This window comes from Cystoisospora suis (assembly GCF_002600585.1).
Source record: "Cystoisospora suis strain Wien I chromosome Unknown contig_3012, whole genome shotgun sequence".
NCBI classification, from domain to species: Eukaryota; Apicomplexa; class Conoidasida; order Eucoccidiorida; family Sarcocystidae; genus Cystoisospora; species Cystoisospora suis.
This window is the reverse complement of record NW_027155807.1, coordinates 1-20135: the sequence shown is the minus strand read 5'-3', so window position 1 is coordinate 20135 and position 20135 is coordinate 1. Positions and strand designations below refer to the sequence as shown.

Here is a 20135-nt window from a genome sequence, read left to right as displayed (position 1 = left end):
GCCCCTGGTTCTCCTCTTGATCCTCTCAGCCCAGGACTTTGCTGCGCTCTGGGCTCGAGTGGATGTACACTCGGGTATACAGGCGGTGCAGTACTGTGTCTGGGAGACTGGCCACGACTCGGTGGCCACGTAGACGGAAGGCCAGGCCGAGAAAAAGAAGCCGCTTTTGCTCCATATGGCTGTCCAAATGATGCAGGAGGGAATGTCGACCTCCCCGGCCTCTGCACACTGCTATGTGGCTGCCGTGTCTGCCGCATTCCATCGAGTTCGTTGGGGGGGACCCCCGCCAGATGCTGACTGCCTTCTGGAGGGCCGTCCTGTTTGTTCCCCCGCATCATCGTGTCCCACCTTCCGAAGAACTAACCGGCTGCGAAAAACCTTGAATTTCTACGTTGCTCGGACGGTATAGGCCGCAGCCAAGCCAAAAAGAAGAATGGACCATCCGTCAGCTGTCATTATGCCTGAGAGCCCGCAGGTGACCCCACGCAGTACGGGCTGCTGCCGCGGACATGCCGCCAGCCTTTCTATAGTGCCAGGCGTCTCCGAAACGTTGCTGCCCGGTTGTTTGGAGGCCCCGGAACATCCGTAGGGTGCGGAGATGAAAGCATAGTAACCACCTCGGAAAGACTACAAGCAGGATGTGAAGCCGCTCAGAGCAGAAAAGCGTAGCTAGAAGACACCTGTACGGGTTCCCAACATACCAGGGTTAGAAGCTGGAGCACTACAGGAGAGCTGCTATCAGCACGGGTGTATCGACATACCGGAAAGCAAAAGCTTATCGCCAGTCTCCGTAATACGACAAGGTAAAGCTCCAGAGTCTCGCTTATCAAAAAGGTAAAGAGTCACTGATAGACGGAAGTACGGTGGGTGTGAGAAGGAGACACTGAAGAAGAACAAGACGGCCAGGAGAGCTCCACAGGGGTCTCTACTTTCGCTCCAGAGTGGTTCAGCTAGTAGATGCTGAGAAACAGCGAGGAGATGCGATTTTTTGAAACGTGGACCGCTTCGTGGGCCGCATACCGAGACGAAACGGCGCTGGCTATGGAGAATGCATGTAAACGTAGTACAGACGCTCAGCCTACGGCAGCCCTCTGCTTTTTCCTGGTGAAGCTGCCTCCCTCCTGCTGGATTTTGCAAAGTCAGAATGGAGGAAAGAAACCAGGCCAGTGGCTCAGATTCTCTCCGGGCACCGACACAGCTGCCCAGAGCGCTCTGGCGATATGTGCATGCGACGCAGAAGCAGAGAGATCGACAGGCAGAAGTTGACGGCGAGACACTTCCTACTATGAAGTGTGCTTGTGGACAGCCGTCATTATCGCAGCGGGGTGAGGAGAGAATTATGGCCATGGAGCCCTCTCCTGCCCATCCATGAGTAGTCGAGTGGCCTCGATGGAACTGTCGTGTCGTTCTGCAGAATCTGCTGGGGCTTGTTTGGAGCAGGAGACACTTTACGAGCCGCCGAGCTCGACTGGAGTCACGACTTCATGCCCGGACGCGGAACAATAGGCGAGCACGAAGGGGAAGTTTACAAATAAGCGAAACGACGGGGACGATGGAAGGCTCTCTTAGAGGAGAGCATTGGATGTGTTCTGACTGAACATCGAAAGGCCTATGGATGCCAAGAGGATCGTGTGGATGCCTCATTCGCACTGCCCGAATTGCCAGTCCGGACACTGGGGCAGACTGTGGAGATGCCGCTGCCGGGCGGCGTGTGTCCTGGCCTACCACGCATTTTGCGTCTTCGGATCACCTGGAATGCTGCCTGTCACGCCATCCAGTCCGAGCATGGCTCCCAAGAGACTCTTACAGAAGGACTGGGTTGTTGGCCGTGGGTGAGCCCGAATGTTTCGGTCAGTTCGGATGGCCCCCTCCACGCCTGAAGTAAAGAGTTACTAAAGATCTCAAGCAACACACCCGCCGTAGCCGCAGCCCCGAGGCAGCCCGCGAGTGATCCGCACCACGATGACAACTGTAGCCAGTCAATTCAGGCGATAGGGTGCTCCGAGGCCCGGCGCCATAGTATTGTCTTTTTCTCCCCCCAGTAGCCCGCTGATAGCCGGCCCAACGAGAGCTGGTACTGAAACTGCTTGTTTGTTGCGGTGCGCTGGGAAAAGCTTCTGTTCAGTCACTTTGCTTCACCGCGTAGCGCCTCTGAGGCGCGCGAACAACCTCAGGGAGCAAACGAGTTCCTTACTGGTGCCCAGCTCCTATGCACGTCTGCCATGCTCTGCCACGAGGGAGGCCCGACAGAGATCTTGTTGCCCAGACATTACCCTCGAGGGGACGATAAGTCATACGACAGCTGAACCGGCTGAAGCCCGTGATGCCTTTGTGCTCCCTTGCGATGCATAAGTGCCCCGCCAGCCACTGCACGGCCACTTTTCCCCACAGGTGTCCCAAAGCCTGGGGAGCACCTGTCTCCTGGCGTAAACAGCTTGCAAGATGTCTCCGCTCGCTCGATGATGCGCGCGGCTCCACTGTATAGCACTACAGCATTCCTCAGCCCAGTTTTGCCACCTGCTCACGCCGTCATGGGGTCTCTGCTGCGTCCGAAGTCGGAACCTCGCATCAGGAACCCCAGGCACGTGGCACGTGTTTGCAAAGGTATTCTGGTTTACTATAACGTGTGGTGCCCAGTGGCAGCCCTACAGGCAGGGTGCAGAGGAACCCGAACACGAAAAGGAAACAACCGGGGCAGTGGGCCTCATGTGAAGTTTGAGTGATCACGCCGAGGAATCATTCCGAGTCGACCTTCTTTTGTGGCACAGCCCCAATCTGCCGAGGTAACCCACGCCCGTCGTCCTCGTCCTCATTACGACAGCTTCCAGCTGGCATGCATTGCTTTCATTGCCAACCGAAAAGGAAGCCTGCACTACGCTTGTGCGTAATGCTTCACCGCAAACACCGCAGTGGGCGGTCGGCCGGGGCGTGCAGCAATCCTGGCTGGGAGATGGCGTGTATTCACCGGGCGCAACTCGGCACGAGTACAAGAGACAGCCACATGGAAATGTGAACCATCTGCTACAGGTGCCCCGCCGCCACGGTAGCTCCGCACTGTGAGGCGCCTATTCAGAAACAAAAGAATCCCTCGGAGTCATGGAGACGGTGCGAGAGGGCGAAGCGGTTGACGTTGTAGTAGAGACCAAGTATGCCAACGCAGAGGAAGCTGACTCCGCTCCGGAGAAGAAGGGCAGTCTTGATGAAATCGGGAGTAGGGATTCGACGGGGGCGACAGACCTTCTTTGGCTGTGGCCATACGACAACAAGGAATCTGACCTTACGGGTTCAAGCAGCGAGCGGAGGGCATATCTTGAGAGGGAGGTTATGCCAGCGCTACTTCCGGTGGGTCAGCATCCAACAACCCAGCTCCCTTTGCGGTATCAGTATCTAAGTCCACGTGCCAGCAGCCCTGATGCTGAAAATTACGGGCGACAGTCGAAGACACACGTGAACCGGGGAGCACTTTGTGTCCTCACTCTTCCAGGAGAAAGTAACCGGTTGTCTGCTATCCGGGAGTGGCTGCCTCCGGTGTTGGAGCGGAAGTTCTCGCGACGCTCCGGCTGAGGCTGGGGCGCTAACGTGCAGGACTATATGGTGCTGCTGGTCCCTGTTCTGTCCAGGCTCTCGAGCAGGTACACTGGAGAAGACCATACCGATATTCCTTCCAGCGCACTCAGCTTCTGCCCCAGGTTCTTGCCCGTGCTGGCGCTGTTGGGAATGAAAGAGCCAAGAAATGGGGGGACCGGGAAGGTGGTTCCTGGTTCTGACCACCACCACTCTCGCGTGACACCTCCAAGCTGGCAGATGCGTTTGCCACACCGTGAACGCTGAACTCTAGTCTCTTCATTGGTTACACTTTCTCAAGACTCCTCCTTTCAAGCGAAGTTTCTTCGGCAAGTGCCGCAAAGGGGACAGGCTAGGGCTGTGACTGGTACAGCCCGCTTAGATTTTCGACCCGTGGCGGCTGTCCATAGATAGCTATGTTGCCACTTCTTTGGAACCATCTGTGCTGTAACTTCACTGCGCGGTAGATTAGGGATGGGCGCCGGAACATGCGCATCCTTGAGAAATGCGCGTGTTCCGGCACGTTTTGCCGTTAGCACCAATAACCGAGGTAAACCCAGATCGAAAGCGCTGCTGTATTGGTGTGCAATACTACCGCTCAGTTCGCCTCTCCTCCATCAAGAATGGATCAGCAGGCTATCTTGGTCCGGAGCAGCAGGGGACGTTCGAAGCGTAGCTGTGACTATGACTGCCTGTCTTGCGGGAGTGCTAGCAGGATGTCGACGGTCTGCCTTTGTCTGTCCCCCCCGTGATTCAGCTTCTAATCGACGCTTACAAGCAGCAGGCTAACAGGCAGGCAGTCACCAGGCAAATTGCTCTTGATGCGGAGATTGCTGCCACTGCCGGAGAACCAGTACACAAACCTGTCATGCGTGTGGAAGAAGACGCGGATAGTGCTGCGTCGGCGGCGCAAGAGGTAAAGGCACAAAATCAGGACACAGAGGTCACCGTCTCCCCTCACCAGCCGAACTCAACCTGAAAGACAAGCTCCTGGTTCGAGCCGTCACAAAGACCAATACTTGCCCTCACTGCTTCCTGAACGCTTGTGCACTTCCGAGCCCCTTTGTCTGTGAGGTGCGTGCAGCAAGGGTCGGATACTTGGTCAACGGCGACCACCGGTGCACCGTTTGATCCTCTAGTGAGACTCGCGTTCTATCTGAAACTGAAGTCTACGGGGTCTGTAGACTCGAGGCAAGAAGGGTGAAAGGTTTCTACAGCTTCTTCGTCCAGCAATAGCGGTGTGACGGGCATGTTCCTTCTCAAGAATGGTCCGAGGTAGCGGAGGGAATGCTGCCACTACTGAGTCGTCTCCGGCCACTGACCGAGGAACACCTGGCCTCATCGTACGCAAACAACAAATGAGGCGAAGTACAATTCCCGGTCTGGTCCGAGAGGGTGCGCACCTCCAGCCTCGGTGCCGAAGAAAGCCACGCCTGACGGCCTCGGGGGAGGCCACTAGAGAATTCTCCTCAAGGCAACTCCATAGGGCATGCAAGCGGCTGTACACAGGAATGGATGAAAACAGTGTGGACCCATGTACAGACCGTGTTCCCACGTATACCTACAGATATGCACAGTCCTATCTAAACCGGGCTGACGTCTCACCCGGTAGAAACGAACACGCGCGGAGACCGTGCGCCATCAATAATGTTTGCTTGCCGTCTGCCAGAACCCGGGCACGGAAGATCGAAACAACACCGACAACGTTGCCGCACCTGAAGCCTGGGGAGAGCCACATGTGGGCTGCTCCCGCCTCGACGTTTTGGTGTCAAGAATCAGAGAGATAGGGAGAAAAACGACAGGCCTGCCTGCAGCGCGTCTTGGCCTTTGCATGCTATGAAAACACCCGTAACCAAAGAGGCACTTTCGGGCAAACTGCCGAGAGGACTTCGGAAAGGAGAGCAAACACCCCGGATCCGGGGCTCCTCTCCTGAAGAAGTGTCCGGAGCGTTGACTTCTTGTCAGCAGGAGGTACTGTCAGCATCAGCCTAGGGAGTGTTTGTGTGTGGCTGCAAGTCTCTCCTGCTCCTTCGACTTGACCCGTGGAAGGGTCGCGGCCTGTGCCGTACCTCATCGGGAGTCGGCTCCTCGCACAGCCGTACCCAGCAGTCTCGAGAAAGAGCCCCCATCTGTATGTTCCGTCTATGAGCTGCTGTATATGCAAAGTGTTGTGCCTGTACACAAAGCTGGATTAATTTGAGTGGACCTCGCTTTGTGAGAAGTTGGAACTTTTGCTGAGACCACGGAAGTGTAACAGTTTGTCGAGCCGAGGTGATCGAGTCGGGAGACGTACCATGCCCGACTGGACACCGGTGCGTTCGCTACCTTCAGACTTGGGCTTCTGTGTGAGAGTGTTGGGTCCAGCGACTACGAAGTGTACTGCGGGATCGCAAGGAAGGGGATATTTGTCGACCCGAGACATCGAAGAAAGCATGGAGAAGTACGCGCACAACAGCTTAAGCAGTAGGCGGCGAGTTCACAGCACACAGTCACGATCTCACAGAGGAAGCCTCAGGTGGTTCAACACATTTCCGAGAGCCACCCGGAGTGTGACCGTAAGATCGGGTCTCAGCGGGGGCAAAAAGCAAGTACGCAAAGGGACCCGATCTCAGGAGCTATGTCTGGCACACCCACTGAGTGGCCTGTCCCCAGCTAGTGGCGTAGCTTCTCTCGGAGGTTACTACTACAACCTTCACAGAAGGGCGAACTTTTGATGAGCATTCACCACCGGGATACTCCTTTGGAGCTCATTTCTTGCTCGATGCACAGCACTTGTGGAGTAGAATAACAACGGGAGTCGCTTGATTTTCCGTGAACCTCCCTGCGACTCACATGTATTGTAAGTTTCCGGTTAGCTATCCATGTGGCAGTGTATCCACAAATACTTGCGGTGAGGACAGAAGTCTGGTCCAAAGCCGTACGTTAACTGGATTTCGAGGCCCAAGGCAGCTACATTAATCCTGGACACCACGAACCTCGTACAAAGCGAGCTGTTTTCCATTTGCGTGAGCTTACACGGAGTGTTCCCGCATTCAGGTGTTTCGGAAGTGACGCAGTTCGCCAGTCAAGCGGCTGGACGCCTCCGTGGCACAGAGGATGATACCCTCATCCTGTACATGGCTGGGGTTGCATCTCTGCAAGCAGTCCGCTAGTCATTAAGACATACAACACTGGCAGCCCGCCGTCCGCGAACTGCACGGCCGGACTGACCCATAGAGTTTCAGCTTACAGGACCACCCTCGTGTTGTCGAAGGAGATGAAAGAAAGCACTCCTCGGTATTGCCGGTTAAAGATCTGCCCCGGCAGGTGTCCTGCGTCGAGCTCTCCAAAATTTCGCCCGTTCCACCGGCGCTGGTGACTCTCTAAAACCTGGCACCCATGTGCTATTTGTATCTCCTGGGCGGCTTCATGAAGAAAGCTCCTCAGTTTCAGTCCCGGAAGGTTCTCCTTCCAAGAGAAAATGGAGTGCAGACTAAGACTCCAGGTTGCTACCTACGGTACCAAGCTAGAATGTAAAGGCTTACCGCTACGCATGCGTGCATGCGATGCTTCAGTTTCGACATGTAAGGAGATTTACGTAATTCCATTTTATACGTAGGACTCACGCTTCTTTGTTCACGGGTCTGTGTGTGGTACATTAATTCTGTCCCCTTCTTGTGTTCAAAGGAGCTGGCGGTTCTCGTTTCCACAATGAGAAGGGTAAGATCGAAAGCAGTTTTCCTCGTAGAGGGTGTATACCCGGTGGCTGCGCTGTGGCCCCTTGGTGGAAGCGTTCGTCTACGATTGCTTTGAACTGTCTTTCTTTCTTCATCATTTTCATTTGATTTTTCTCTGGCTCATTCGAAGTTGTCAACTGAATCTTTTTTTCCCTGGGAGGACAGCGATAAGCATGATGGAGAATAAGGCAGGACCGGCCGACTCTTCTGCGAAGTCCTCAGACGGGGCGAAACCCGTCGACGGATCGTCGCCTCTTACGTCTTCATCTTCTTCTTCGCCCTTGGCTCCGTCTTCCTCCGTAACTTCCAATAAGAGTGCGTCTGCTGCGACATCTCCTAAAAAGAGAAAGGAGTCTCTGCCTGCACTCGCGCAGGCTCTCCCTCATCCAGCAGAACTCCGGCCGATCAAAGCAGCAGCCGTAAGTAAAAGTCTCCTCAAGTTTCGGAAGGAAAGATTAAGAGATGCGGCGGTAGCCAAGAAGGTCCTAAGGAGGTTTCCTGTCCTGAATAAATTCTGGGCGGAATTGGTGGTGGATCTAGACGACGACGGAACTCGGTGTGATGTCTGCGGCAATTATGACACGCTGCCGGTAAGCTCGTGCCCGCGGATGAATCTACTCCTGGGCCGCCTTGTGCATGAAACAATCGATACTCCTTTCACCACTCTTCAAAACATCGCAAGGCTTTTCTCGAGAACCCGGTTCGGATCCCGTACCTACAGGACACTCGGGAGTGAGATACTAGGGTTAAGGGTTGATTTGGTCTCTTTTCGTAACGTGATTTTTTCTTACATGTCTCAGTCTGTCCGGCCTGCTGCCTCTCTACTAAAGTAATTGTGTCTCTCCATCATAGACTCTAGTAGCGAAAACCATTCACGAGGTGTATCCTCATGACTTCTGTATATCTAAGACTCGTCTTTCCCCCGCCTCACCTCACTTCACACTTCAGTGAAGTACACACCTATCCAGACATATGTTTTCCTGTCTATATCTGATTCTTCTGCCTCGTCTTGGGCGACTCTTACCTTTCTTATTGACCTTACGAGGTCCTACAGTTGCCGTAATAGGGAACTCAGCTATGGCTATAGCATGACACGATACCTATTCCATTGCAGCTCACCCTTTTTTGTCTCTTAAAACTTTACATGCTTCAAGTGTGACCTTCTCTCCACACAGAACAAGACACCTGCAGGCATCACCAACAACGTCATCTATATATGTATACATATATATATATATATGTAGAGAGAGAGAGAAAGAAAGACAGATGGATAGATAGATAGCTGCCGTTAAAGCATCGTGTTGAGGGGGGAACTTACTCTTCATAGAAAGGGAAAGAGTCCTCCGTGCATGTATCGGAGATCATTTCCGAGGATGTCTTGTTTTCCTGTAGGATGACCAAATTCTCTTATGTGATGGATGTGATGTGGCCGTCCACCAAACGTGTTATAATGTGAAAGAAGTCCCTGAAGGCGAATGGTTCTGTCGGTATTGCCATGATGAACGTCGCGCTACATCGAATGTGCAGCATCTCCGTCGTCTTGCTTTCAAAACTGTCAGTAAAACCACGGATAAGAATGTCTTAAAATGTAAGTTGACTCTCCTCTCTCTAGCGAACAGTCCTCTCCTGCGGGGGAGAGCTGTGCTCTTTCTTTTTCTTTTGTTTCTTCTTCCTCTTCATCTTCGTGTACGTCACTTTCACAAACTACGCCGAGATAACACAACGACGTATATGAGAGAAACACGAGGGTAACGTGAGCTCATGGCGATCTTTTCGACAACCTCATCCTCATGATGATACACACATCTGTTGAAGAGATCTGCATTACGTTATTCATAGCACTATCGTTAATATACAAAGATAGTCCTAAACAATCGCTGAGCGCTGAAGTGAATAGCCTCCGCCTCTAGTATTCTTGCAGACACTTTTCTCGTCCCTACGACTGTGGACTTCGATAGAGTGTAGTGACACTGGAACTAACGACGAAGTTCCGTCTATCCATTCAGTCCTGCAGTCTACCTTCATAGCCCTGTCTACTCGGCCTTAGCGTTTTTTTCCTCGACTGTTCTCTCTCTGCCCATGGGTACAATGATAGAGACAGAGAGACAGCCTTGGTGTCGTATACTCATGCTATAAGTGAAGATCGCATACGGGAGACTGTGCATTGCGGCTTTTCAGCGACCTTACAAGAGGAGATTGATCGGATGGAGAGAGAAAAAGAGCCTTTCTGTATCTTGCCGAAAGCATGCCCTCTTTGTCCGAGAAGATTTGGAGCGCACATTCGATCGTCAGAAGGTAAGTCTTTTTCCTTTCTTTCAAAAGAGACCGTTGATTTCGCTCTTCGGATTCTTTCTTCATTGCCCTCGCCTTTCGTGGGTGTCCCCAGACAAATTCATGACGTGTACGAAGAGAAGTTTTCTAGCAGAGGTTTTCTTCAAGTCCGATCTCTTGATGTTGCAGTAGACGACTGAGAACTTCTCCTTTCATGTTTATCCAGGTGGATCTTCACCTAACACTTGACGTGTACTTACTGCGAAAGCACGCCTGCGACTCAAGGGCTGATATGATGTATACCATTCTGTGAAGGTTTAGATCTAAAGCCTTTACCACGGAGATAGATATACATTCATTCCTCTCGATGAGCTCGGAGAGTGGTGTTTCTCCATCCACATGTAATCACCCGAAGAAGACGTCCGCCAGGAATCGGGTCAGCAGGAGTCTATGTCTCTCTCCTTGAAGCAGGATGAGAAAAGCTGAAGAATGATGAGGGCGCTAAGACTCCGACTGGGTGTTGTATGTCTCTTCTTCTTTTTGTACACGAAGAAGATACATCTCTTTTTTGCTTCTGTCTCACTTCTGTCTTCATCTTGATAGTAACTCCTGTGACACAATGCTCTGATTCTCTGACAGGGTGATTCCTGTGTTGTGGATATGAAGCCATGAACCTGTCTCTGAGAAGAGAAGATAGCCCTCAGAGAGAAGAACGTTCAGCGCGATCCTTTAGGATGGGGTTTCCCTGTAAAACAAGAGAACTTCACTCTCCTTTTGCGGGGTGCCTCCTGTGTGCTTCCTTCTTGTGGTATGGCTCAGGATCTCAGATCTGGGTTCATGTTAACTGTGCTGTATGGCTCCCGGAAGGCTGGGTGACAGGCGTCGAGGATGCGGGAGGATTGCTTCAAGCGGCATCATGGAGATTTGAGAAGATATGTGATCTCTGTGGAGTTGACGAAGGAGCTGTCGTTAAATGTCATCAAGAAAACTGCCCTGCTGTCTTTCATCCTGTCTGTGCGACCATGGCAGCCTATGGAATGAATCTGACAGGTAGATCTCCGAGTTGCAAGGATACCTCTATCTACGTGCTATGTGTTGGTTGAGGAGAGATGTGATTAGATGCTTATGTATGAACTATGTTCTATCTTCGTGAATAGCTAGGGAGAAGAGGCAGGCATTCACGGTTTTCATCCGGTGTGTGGGGGATAGGTAAAGGAGCATCTGCAATTGGGGTAGCAGCATTAAGAAAGATTCATCCATTCATATGAGCCAAATGAATGAAAAGTCTTTGCATGCAGGCATCTCTTCTATCTGTTTCAGAAGTGAGAGAGTTTCCAGAAGTGAGATAGATTTCTTATCGCTGGTCTTCCTTTCACCTACGACTTTCTTCTATGCCCGTTCGGAAAGGAAGACTGCTTGATAACGCGCGATCGTAGCTTGGTAGCCACTACTTAAGAGGTGGGAAAGAGCAGGGAGTAAAAGGGCCTCTCACATCCCCCTCCCTCCGATCCTCTCCGAGTCCCTCGAGGGTGGGCGTGGTCACCCGGATCACCCGGTGTAGACTTTCTAAGTGATGTATAGGAGTCGATTCAAGGTTCTCGTGTACTTCATAGTATCTTTGCCGAAGGTTTATACATATCTCTCTCATCCATTCTTCAGGTCAACTGCATGTCAACAGAAGACATGATATGACTTTTCATGCCTTCTGTCTACGTCATCGGGGATACGCTTTCCGAGAATCCGTTGATGTGGAAGAGCCGCTAGAATATCTTCGGCGCCATCCAGACTTCACCCATCCTTTTCTCCGAGCTGCAAATCTCATTCGCCGGAACAGAGATATTCTCTTCGTAAGCTCAACAAGTGAATAGGCTTGGTTGCTCGTTAGAAAGGGGAAAGAAGCTAAGCGAACAACTGGCGTGAATCCACCACACGTTTTCGATTCGAGTTAAATATAGATATGTGGTAGATCTGTGCTTCTCCTCTTTATGATGCTTCACACGGATAGAGCCCGGAAGTCTTGACTTCACCCGAGACACAAAATTCCGCAGTTTATGGTACGTTTCGCACTTATAGACTAAGTCGCATTGTGGACTTCCAGAACAACCCACTTCTCCTATCCCTCTGTATGAGGAGTAGACACTTGGCTTGACTCATATATTGTCCGTTCCTAAGTTTCTTCACATAACCTACGTCGCTCGTTTGAAGCTGTCGTTGTATCGCAATAGTACATATGCGTCTCCTCCTCTTGAGGTGAGGTAAAGAGAAGCTTCATACCCTGTAAATGTCCCCCCGTCGGTCTCGGCTTTCCAGGGTAGGAAAAGCTTCTTCCGTCTCTCCCTCGCATGCTGACCTGAACCCGTACCGCATCTATTGCTCAGGTATGGATTTGCATATATCGGTCAATCTACAGCGGGTGGATGTGTATGATGACGGGTTTGTATTTACTCCGGTACTAGCACGACTACCGCCACTCGTACAACAGAACAGTCTGAACCGTGTGCTTCCTCCATACACGCAAGACGTAGACTTGTTTCGTACAGGGTTTCTGTTTGCACCTCTTATTTTCTCCCGTGCGGGGAGAGAGTCGGGTATTCGAACTACAGATGGTTTTTTGAGCGGACATGTGGAGATTCAGAGAGATAAGATACGCTGATAGAGACGCTGCAGTCCTTCTTACTGGGGTGGTGGCGTCTATTGTTATTGCGTATGCTCTCAGTACGTCAATCAGTGCCATAAGGATGAGACAACATGGGGACTGCGGATGGGAGCCTATCTTACCAGGGTGAGGTGTACTTAAAACTTCTCTTCCTTGATGAGTGCTTGTCCAAGTCATACCTTTTCAAAAGCTGTCCGGTCACACACTTTGCAGTTTTTCGTAGAAAAGTAGCAGCCCCTCCAAGTTGTCCTGTCTAGAAGGCTGCGGGTATACCTATGTTCATACACTTCATCAAAGAATAGTCTGAAGATGTAACCAAGGGACTCCGCAGTTTGAGTTAAGGTATATATGTAGATGGAGACGTATCTATGTCTGCCCGCCAGCATTCAAGAACCGTGAAGAAACAGGGTCAACTGTGTATCTCTCGTTCACTACTCCAGCTGAGGAAAGTAGCGCAACATGCTGCCGTACCTCCCATCGCCTCAGGAACGCGAGTCTTGCCTACGGTATCTTAGCCTTCATGGTAGATACAGCATCAGCAAAGATCTCTCAGAACCATGGCTCTTGTTTCGTTTTGGCAGTATTGTGATAGCCACGCAGTTTACTCCGTGTCGAGACAATGGCTACTGAGAACAACCACTTTTACAGGAGTTGAAGCTGGTTTCTCCCCGCTGGGGGAAGACTTTCCACATGCAACGACACCAGAGAACGCATGCAGTTTCAGAATCGTCGGGGAGGCGCCCTAAGGCTGTCCGTTCCTCCTTCGCGCCAGGTAGATGACCTGGGCTTATGTTTTACAAAGGGGACTTTCGTACGCGGTGCGAACCAGTGCAAAAGAGAACTGGTTCGCACCGCGAAGCGGGGTTACAACACTAGGACGGCCGAAGGATGGATCTTCTTGTGCTAATTTTCTCCGAACGGAGTGTGCTTGCGGTGGGTGGAGCCTCGAGGCGTGTTGTAGGGAAGTCCAGTAGGCACGTGAACACACTTAGCTATCGGGGTGGCGCTGTCATTTGGAACGATGGTGTACACAGGAATTCAATGAGAACCTCGTTGCTATTCGCGCCTTCTGGATGCGGGTCAGTGATCTCTGCGCACCCGAACGACCGCTCTCCACGCCTAGCGGCGGCCCAGCGCCTACCGTCACTTCCGGGGTTGGCAAAACCCCGCGACCCGCGGTAGTCGGGGGCCAGACGGGTTCACCAGGTGTTCGCACACCAAGTGCAAAGGAGTCTCGTCCGTCTACTGGTGCTACGGCGGTTTCCAGGAGACTGTCTACTACTGACACTTCACAGAGCACAAAAAGCGGCACTGCCCCGCGCAACCCCTGGGGTGATGGCGACCCCCCAGGTTCTGTCGTGAATAGTGAGGCAGTTACGAAGGCCCCTCTTAATGTTTCTGCGAAAAATAATACCTCTAGTCCAGGCAGACCTTCCATCGGCAGCACGGGGGGTGACCACCAGGAGCCGGAAGGCGGGAACAAAGCCCGACTTGATGCGAAACAGAACCCCGAAGAAAGAAGAGGCAGCACGGGAGAGGTACATGTTGGTGGGGGCCGGGAAGACGGAAAAGAGTCGACTGCCGGGGATGCTGAAGCAGGTGGTAACCCCGAGACCGCTGAACCCGCCCAGTCAGCGCTGTCACCAAAAAGTGGCTGACAGAAGGCCGTGCGATAGGATGAATTCATCAGGTGTGCAATCAGGCAGTGGTCGTGGGATGGGGGCACTCTGAGGGAAATGTGAAGTGTTCTTCCTCGCAGCTCGCGTGAAGGCTAAGCTCAGCGTGCAATTTTATCACTCTCTTTCGAGGTGCAAAAGGGGGTTGGCTGCGTTACCGCTGTTGAAACCAGACAAAATCTTCTTGGTCGTCATTTTTCACTTGGGAGGTCAGGAAGCTATGCGTCATGGTCTGTGGAGGGGACTTCCAAGAGGGAACCAGTCGGCCGCGTTGCTTGCCCAGGGGCTGCATGTTCTTGTCGAAGTCTGTCTGGGGAGTATGGTCCTTTCTACTCCTCCGTGGAAGAAAGCTTGCAGGCAGAGGTAAGCGGCGAGGCCGGCTCCTCTGCTTCGCGTCAGCGAACCTTCAAAGAAACTGGAGTAAAGGTAAGGAAGCGGGTGGTCCCGACTCTGCTGGTTGTACTGTCATGCACGATAGAACGCCTGCTGCTTGCGTTCCGTTCAGCAGCTTAAGATTAAGCCTGTCTTGCACTTGCGTGCCGCTGACCAGCGGGCAGTGTATTTCTGATCGTGTGTGTGGAACCACCGGAGACGTGCCGTGGAGAGACATGCCCTAATGTTTCAAGGACGGGGAAGCGGCGCGCACTATCAAGGACCTTCCTTGACAGTTCGAGTGTCGGCGCCAAGAGCCGAACTTGGCAGAGAAGCAATGCCTGGAGATACGCGATAATTCTCAGTTGAAAACTAGTCTAATTCCGGTTCGTTGGCCCGGAGAGGCCTTCAGCACCAGTGGTGCGCAGTTTCTGTGCCAGCCCCTATCGGAGCATCAGCAAGCAAGCCAACTCTTTGTAGGAGAAAGGAACCCGGTGGCAGCATGTCACTGGCATCTCTTTAGTGCCAGGAGAAAGCGTCGTTTTTCTCAGATGCAAACGGTTCTCCCCGTAAACGTGAAGAGTTATCCTCAAGACACTCAGCCGCTGGAGGCGAACCCCAAGGGCTGAACCCACACACTCATTATACAGGGGAAGGGCAGACTCCCACGGTGGTTCTGCTTTAGAACCCGTACGCGAGACAGTGACTTTCCGGCTTTTAGTCAGACGACCTGCGGAAGCGTGCAGCACCGTTAGCGGACTGAGGACAGCTCGACTTTTCGCCGGTGCCAGCTTTCCTCTCAAGCTTTAGGATGAGCTGATGATTTCCTCTGGTCCATCCTTGGAGGGGGCACTCCAAAGGTCTTCATAGCCGCAATGAAATTGACCTTCTCTTCTGGGCTGCTCAATTTGATAGGAATGCAGCTCTCAGTTTTGAACAAGTGCACCCCGATGACACTGGGCGGACACCAACAAAGGATAAAGGTTCCTCTACATTGGTATGGACAATCACAGCGCGACGTCCGCACCTCTGAAAGGCCTCGGAAGCCTGGGCTCCGTTCCAACTTGCGGAGCCGCCTCTTGTGTATATAATGTGGTGGATGAGGTACAATAACTCCGGCACTTTCGTCGGGTGTCACGTAAACGCTGAGAGTCTCGGCAGGAGAGTTCTCTTTTAATGCCTAGCTGCGCGTCCCGGGCATCGGCTTTGCCTATCATACGCTAGCGTGGCATCCCGCAATGCGTTGTCACTAACAAGACACCGATCGTGATTGTCAAACAACTGAGCCGCTCTGGTCCAGTTTCTGCAGGAGAGGGGAGTCGCGCGGATTCTGTCGTGATGCAGGCGGGCAGTATTGGCATGTAGCTTTCCAGAAGTGAAGGGTTAGGTTTGGGACGCGGGGGAGAACACATATCTGCGGTGCTCCTGGCTAGTGTTTCTCAGGTATCACACTACGGCGCCAGAAAGCATGTCCAGTAGCTGCCGGAGAAAACAAAGAACCCACGCGGGCGGTGGGTGCTAAAATAATGAGAGGCGCACCACAAGGATTCGTTACCTCTTCTCTTCAGTTAGGTTTGCTTTTGTCTCCACTCTCTTCAGTTGCGCAGGAGTTGACAGGAGATTTTTGATGCCGCTAAATGCAATGATGCGTGCCTTCTCCTGCAAAAGGAAAGCGGGCATTCCTCGGCTGGCGATGCTGCGGCGACATAGCACTCTTAACTGAGCTGCACCTCAGATGCACATGGTTTTCACCTTACCTCGCACTTTATGGTGATCTTCTGTTCTACCGTGTCGATAATCATGACGCAGTGCAAATCCGTGCCATCCTGAACATGCCAACAATCATCAGAGAATCCGCCAGAGGAGTGGAGTGTATGGCGTAGTCGCAATTTCCTGCTTTGCTTCCTTGGAAGTTTCTTCGGGCAGTGAAGCTGTCTCTAGTCGCAGTGCTGGGAACGATTTCGATTCTTGGGTCTCTGGCTGAGAGGTGCAGTAACGAGCAGCACTGCCGGAGTTGATCAGCAGCCGGACTGTTACGGGACACGAGGTACCGCGACTGGTCCGGCAATCGTCCAACTGCTTTGGTGCCACGAGCTTCCCAGCTACTTTGGCAGCTCTGTACCCACACCCCCGCAGTGGCCTCAGCGCCCAGAAAAAAAAGAAACTACAGTGGCGGCGCAAGGGGTAATCCACCAACGCTGCCACTCTGAACCTGCGTAACATCGTGCACCGTAGCCTCCTTGTAAATTAGTGTTCCGTGTTTGGCAGTCCGGGAAACAGGAATCGGATAGTTTCCGCAGTTCCTCTGCTCCAGAAACGGCGTGGTTACCTGCAAAACGACTGCCATCTTGAGTCCGTTTGCAGCGCGGGACAAGAAATCTCTGACCGCCGCATCGCTTCCCTGAACAAGCAGAAGGTCACCGTCTCCGGGAAGGTGGGGCAACTGCTGGGTGTATGCGGCATCAGCCTGAGGCAATGGCTAAGCTAGTGGAGACGGCTGGCACAAGCGGCGATTCGGGAGTTGTCAATCCTAGATCTTCCGTAAACCAAGTCAGCTGGTGGTGGCGCCAAGTACTTCGGTTGCGCGACGGAACGTGCTGGGAGTCACTCCCGGATTCGGCATCGTTTGTATTGGTCGCGAGACAGTTTCTTCAAGTTGAATACTCTTTTGTAGTGCACACTACACCGCAGCGAGTCCGTTTCCGCCGGGAAGGGCAGCCAGTCTAGCTACCGCAAACCAGGAAGCGCAGTGAGCAACAAACAAGATACCCGCGCTCGAGGAGCTCCCTGATCGAAGGGTGGCCCGCGTGTGTGGAGAGAGGTGAAAAGAAGCTCGCCGTCTTCCACATCTCAGCGTAAGCCGAGACCGATTCTGATCCTCTGCTGAAGCAACAACTGGTTGCAACCGATGGAGCTTCTAAAGCCAAGCAACTAGCGCGGAATTTGTACTCTCTTACCGGTTCGAACTTTTCAACTGAGCAACAGGCATTCCCCATGTTGGTAAATGGCGAGTTATTGCAGGTAATTCCAAAATAAAGTCTCAACTCTCAAGAGGCGAGAGGTTGCCTTCGGCCTCTGGCCGATGCAAGTGGGGCTGCCCTCCAGGTCTGGGGCCTGAGCGGCTTTGCCACTTCCAAGCAAACTATCCAACAGGAGCATGGACTTGTTTCTGCAGCTCGAGGTGAACAAATCTGTCAGCGAAACTGCCTTGCATGTTTGCAGGCCCACAGCGGAAAACTTTTCAAGTAGCGGGTCGCCAGATTGAAAGGAAGCTCGTCATATGACAAGTTTGTGTGCAAGAGTACTTGGTAGATGCGCCGTGTCTCAAGAAGTATCCTGCCACGAGCTGGCATCGAAAATCGGCTTTTCTTGGTTACCAGCAGCAGCGACCCACATCCGCATGCGACTGCAGGAGAAGCTGAAGCCCCAGACAGCCGTCGGACTCTCCCCTGCGCGACGGAACAGCGTCGCGCGCTCGCAGAACGTTAGTTTTCCGGAAATTTTTAGGTGAGGAGCGCGAATGTGAGGGGGCCAGATCTCAGGCTAACGGGCTCGGGACAGTTTCCGTTGAAAGATTTCAAAACTGAGGTGGCAGTTTCAAGCGGACACAATCGTTTCTCAAATTCAGGAGCACGAGTCCTTTCTTTGATGCCTTCGGTGTAAAAAAGTCCGTATCGGCTTCCGGGTCAACCCTTCGGATTTCTGATGACTGGGCCCCCGTGGGGTGCCTCAAAATCCGGGCATACCGACCAGTTAGTGTTATGCACCAAAAGTCTCAAAAGCAACGCACGCCCGAGTCTGGCCGTCTCCGGCCTGGCGGGGCAACTGCCTCAGGGGTTCGCCTTGAGTCACTGAGAAACAACAGCGACACTGTAAGCCCATCGTGTTAGGCTGCGGAGTCGGTCTTCCTAGGCAGCAGCATCTGTCTCCCGAGGGGCGTGATGAGACTGGCCAAGATTTAGTCGGAAAGAGCAACGGCCTAACCTAGAAGCCCTCTCCGCCACGCTGTCTGATCCAGGGGGAACCCAAGGCTTGCTCGACAGCGCTGACGCCGCTAAAAAAAAAAAAACCAGGTACGGCCCAACAACACGTAATGTTATTGCATTCTCGCCTTACAGGGTGAAGTTCTCGATTCGCTAATGGAGTATAGTCCAGTAGGCCAGCTGTAAAATGGCACTCTGGACTTGTGGCAAGGCGTCCGGTCGGGATCGTATTGCCAGCCCTGCTAGCTGCCCCGACCGCACACTCTGTGCCGTAGGTGGCACTCCGGACTCGATCACACGTGCTCGAGTGCAGGTCTAGGGTGCGTTGACTCTCGAACCGTTCTGATTCTTCCTCTGTAGGAAGGGGTCCTATCAGCTGGGTGCCAGGAGAAATGGGAAATTTGCTCGATTGTTGCTGCCAGAAGGAGGGCGAGTGCGAAGTGGTGAAGCTCCACGCCCAAGGTCTAGCTGAGAATATCTCTTATGGAGCGGAAAAGGCCTGCGAAGCGGTGACAAGCGTTATCAACGCTTCAAGTATGCTACTCGCTCAGGATATCGTGTTGTAGTGCAGGCAGAAGTCATGAGCGCTAGAGAAACCACGACCGTACCCAGGGTCCCAGGCTTTCTTCTTCCGAATCCTCAGATCGGCGACAAACACGCAAACTGGGCGAACCACTCTCGCAGCTATTCGCCGTGCCTGCAGTGTCAGCGGCGTGTTTGCCAAGGCTTCTCTCTCCGCCTTGGACAGTAGTATGAAGAACGTGGAGTGTGCCCGTCAGCACCGATGGCTGCAATTGAGAGGCGAGAACAGCCTTCATATACGCTATCTGTCTTCCCAATCGGAGATGCTTGCCGTACACGTCGTCGATCAGCTCAAATTGCGGCCAGCTGCAGCCATTCGTCATCTAGACCGCCGTTGAGTGCATGACCCCGCAGGCTCGGCAATTGCGCGAATAGGAACAGCGACTAGGACAGGAAGGGAATGAGTTGTGCTACGACGGCTTGCACGCGACCACTCTTTTGCTCGTGGTGAGGACTCTACAAGTGCAGCAGGGAGATGCCGTCTGGACTCCAGGGGTGACTGGGCCGGTCGAAGCAAGGCTCGGGAACACGGGTAGCTCTGACGACAGAGCCTTCGGGGCCCTGGATGAAAGCCGGGTAACAGAATAAGTGGCATTTGATAGTCAGAGTCTTGCCTCCCCGAAATGCACGCGCTGTCGGGTGTGCCGCTCTCAAGGGGATTCATGGACCGGAGATTGAGGTCCATGCTCTAGTCGAAGGCAGACTTGACCCCGTGGAGCATAACTATGAAGATCCACTGAGGCCGCGGACGAGTAACTACTTCTGTACCGACTCGTCAGGAACACAGCGTGGAAGACCGTAGTCTCTCCGACAAGCAAATGAACAAGGCCTGGTGCTTGAGCAGAGGCGCGGACTTGTGACCGTGTGCGTGGAGGGTATTTACCTTAGCACGTTCGGTCTTAGCAACCTCACAAAGCGCTCGCGCGCACCCCGTTTCGTGTCCTCTCGAGTGTCCTCCAAAGCACGGTTAGCTCGTCAAGCTACGCGACGCAACTGTGCTCGGTGCTGTGGCACACATCACTGAGCTCCCGTGACGACTCTTCGTGAAAGTCAGAACACCGAAGGGCCTGACAGCACTCCGAGGTGTGCGTCGCCCAGCTCACACGGAGTGATGTCGGGAGTCGGGCAGAATGTGAAGGCTCTTCCCCTTAGCTCGGGAGCGCTGTCCATCCGACGGAGGCGCCCGTCGCCTGGGAGCGGGGCAGTGCCAGTGTCAAGATTCCGCCGGAATGTGTAGGTGCAACACGACAACTGTAAAGGTTGCCACAAGAACTTAAGTGAAGTCGATCCAATCTGTTCATGAAAGGCACGACAC

General features: G+C 53.1%; 5 protein-coding genes across 5 annotated transcripts; 2 read left to right on the top strand and 3 right to left on the bottom strand.

The window, feature by feature from the left end:
• Positions 1 to 68: 68 nt before the first annotated feature.
• On the bottom strand, positions 69 to 1117 carry CSUI_006026 (uncharacterized protein; the record flags this gene model as incomplete). Its single annotated transcript, XM_068066191.1, has 1 exon — positions 69 to 1117. A coding segment is annotated over one exon (378 nt), but the record flags the coding sequence as incomplete, so codon positions are not given.
• Positions 1118 to 4311: 3194 nt separating this feature from the next.
• Positions 4312 to 5738, top strand: CSUI_006025 (uncharacterized protein). The gene has a single exon (XM_068066190.1). It carries the CDS (start codon positions 4830 to 4832, stop codon positions 5349 to 5351), a length of 522 nt encoding a protein of 173 aa, XP_067921834.1. The 5' UTR covers positions 4312 to 4829; the 3' UTR covers positions 5352 to 5738.
• A 293-nt stretch (positions 5739 to 6031) lies between these two features.
• On the bottom strand, positions 6032 to 7019 carry CSUI_006024 (uncharacterized protein; the record flags this gene model as incomplete). The annotated part of the gene is made up of 1 exon (XM_068066189.1): positions 6032 to 7019. A coding segment is annotated over one exon (228 nt), but the record flags the coding sequence as incomplete, so codon positions are not given.
• A 115-nt stretch (positions 7020 to 7134) lies between these two features.
• On the top strand, positions 7135 to 14490 carry CSUI_006023 (phd-finger domain-containing protein). The gene is made up of 7 exons (XM_068066188.1): positions 7135 to 7870; positions 8673 to 8868; positions 9459 to 9575; positions 10371 to 10601; positions 11211 to 11398; positions 12268 to 12333; positions 13242 to 14490. Exons 1-7 carry the CDS (start codon positions 7454 to 7456, stop codon positions 13863 to 13865), a joined length of 1839 nt encoding a protein of 612 aa, XP_067921832.1. The 5' UTR covers positions 7135 to 7453; the 3' UTR covers positions 13866 to 14490.
• Positions 14491 to 15054: 564 nt separating this feature from the next.
• On the bottom strand, positions 15055 to 17244 carry CSUI_006022 (imc sub-compartment protein isp1; the record flags this gene model as incomplete). The annotated part of the gene is made up of 4 exons (XM_068066187.1): positions 15055 to 15211; positions 15811 to 15914; positions 16013 to 16081; positions 17239 to 17244. 4 exons carry the CDS (start codon positions 17242 to 17244, stop codon positions 15055 to 15057), a joined length of 336 nt encoding a protein of 111 aa, XP_067921831.1.
• Positions 17245 to 20135: the final 2891 nt, after the last annotated feature.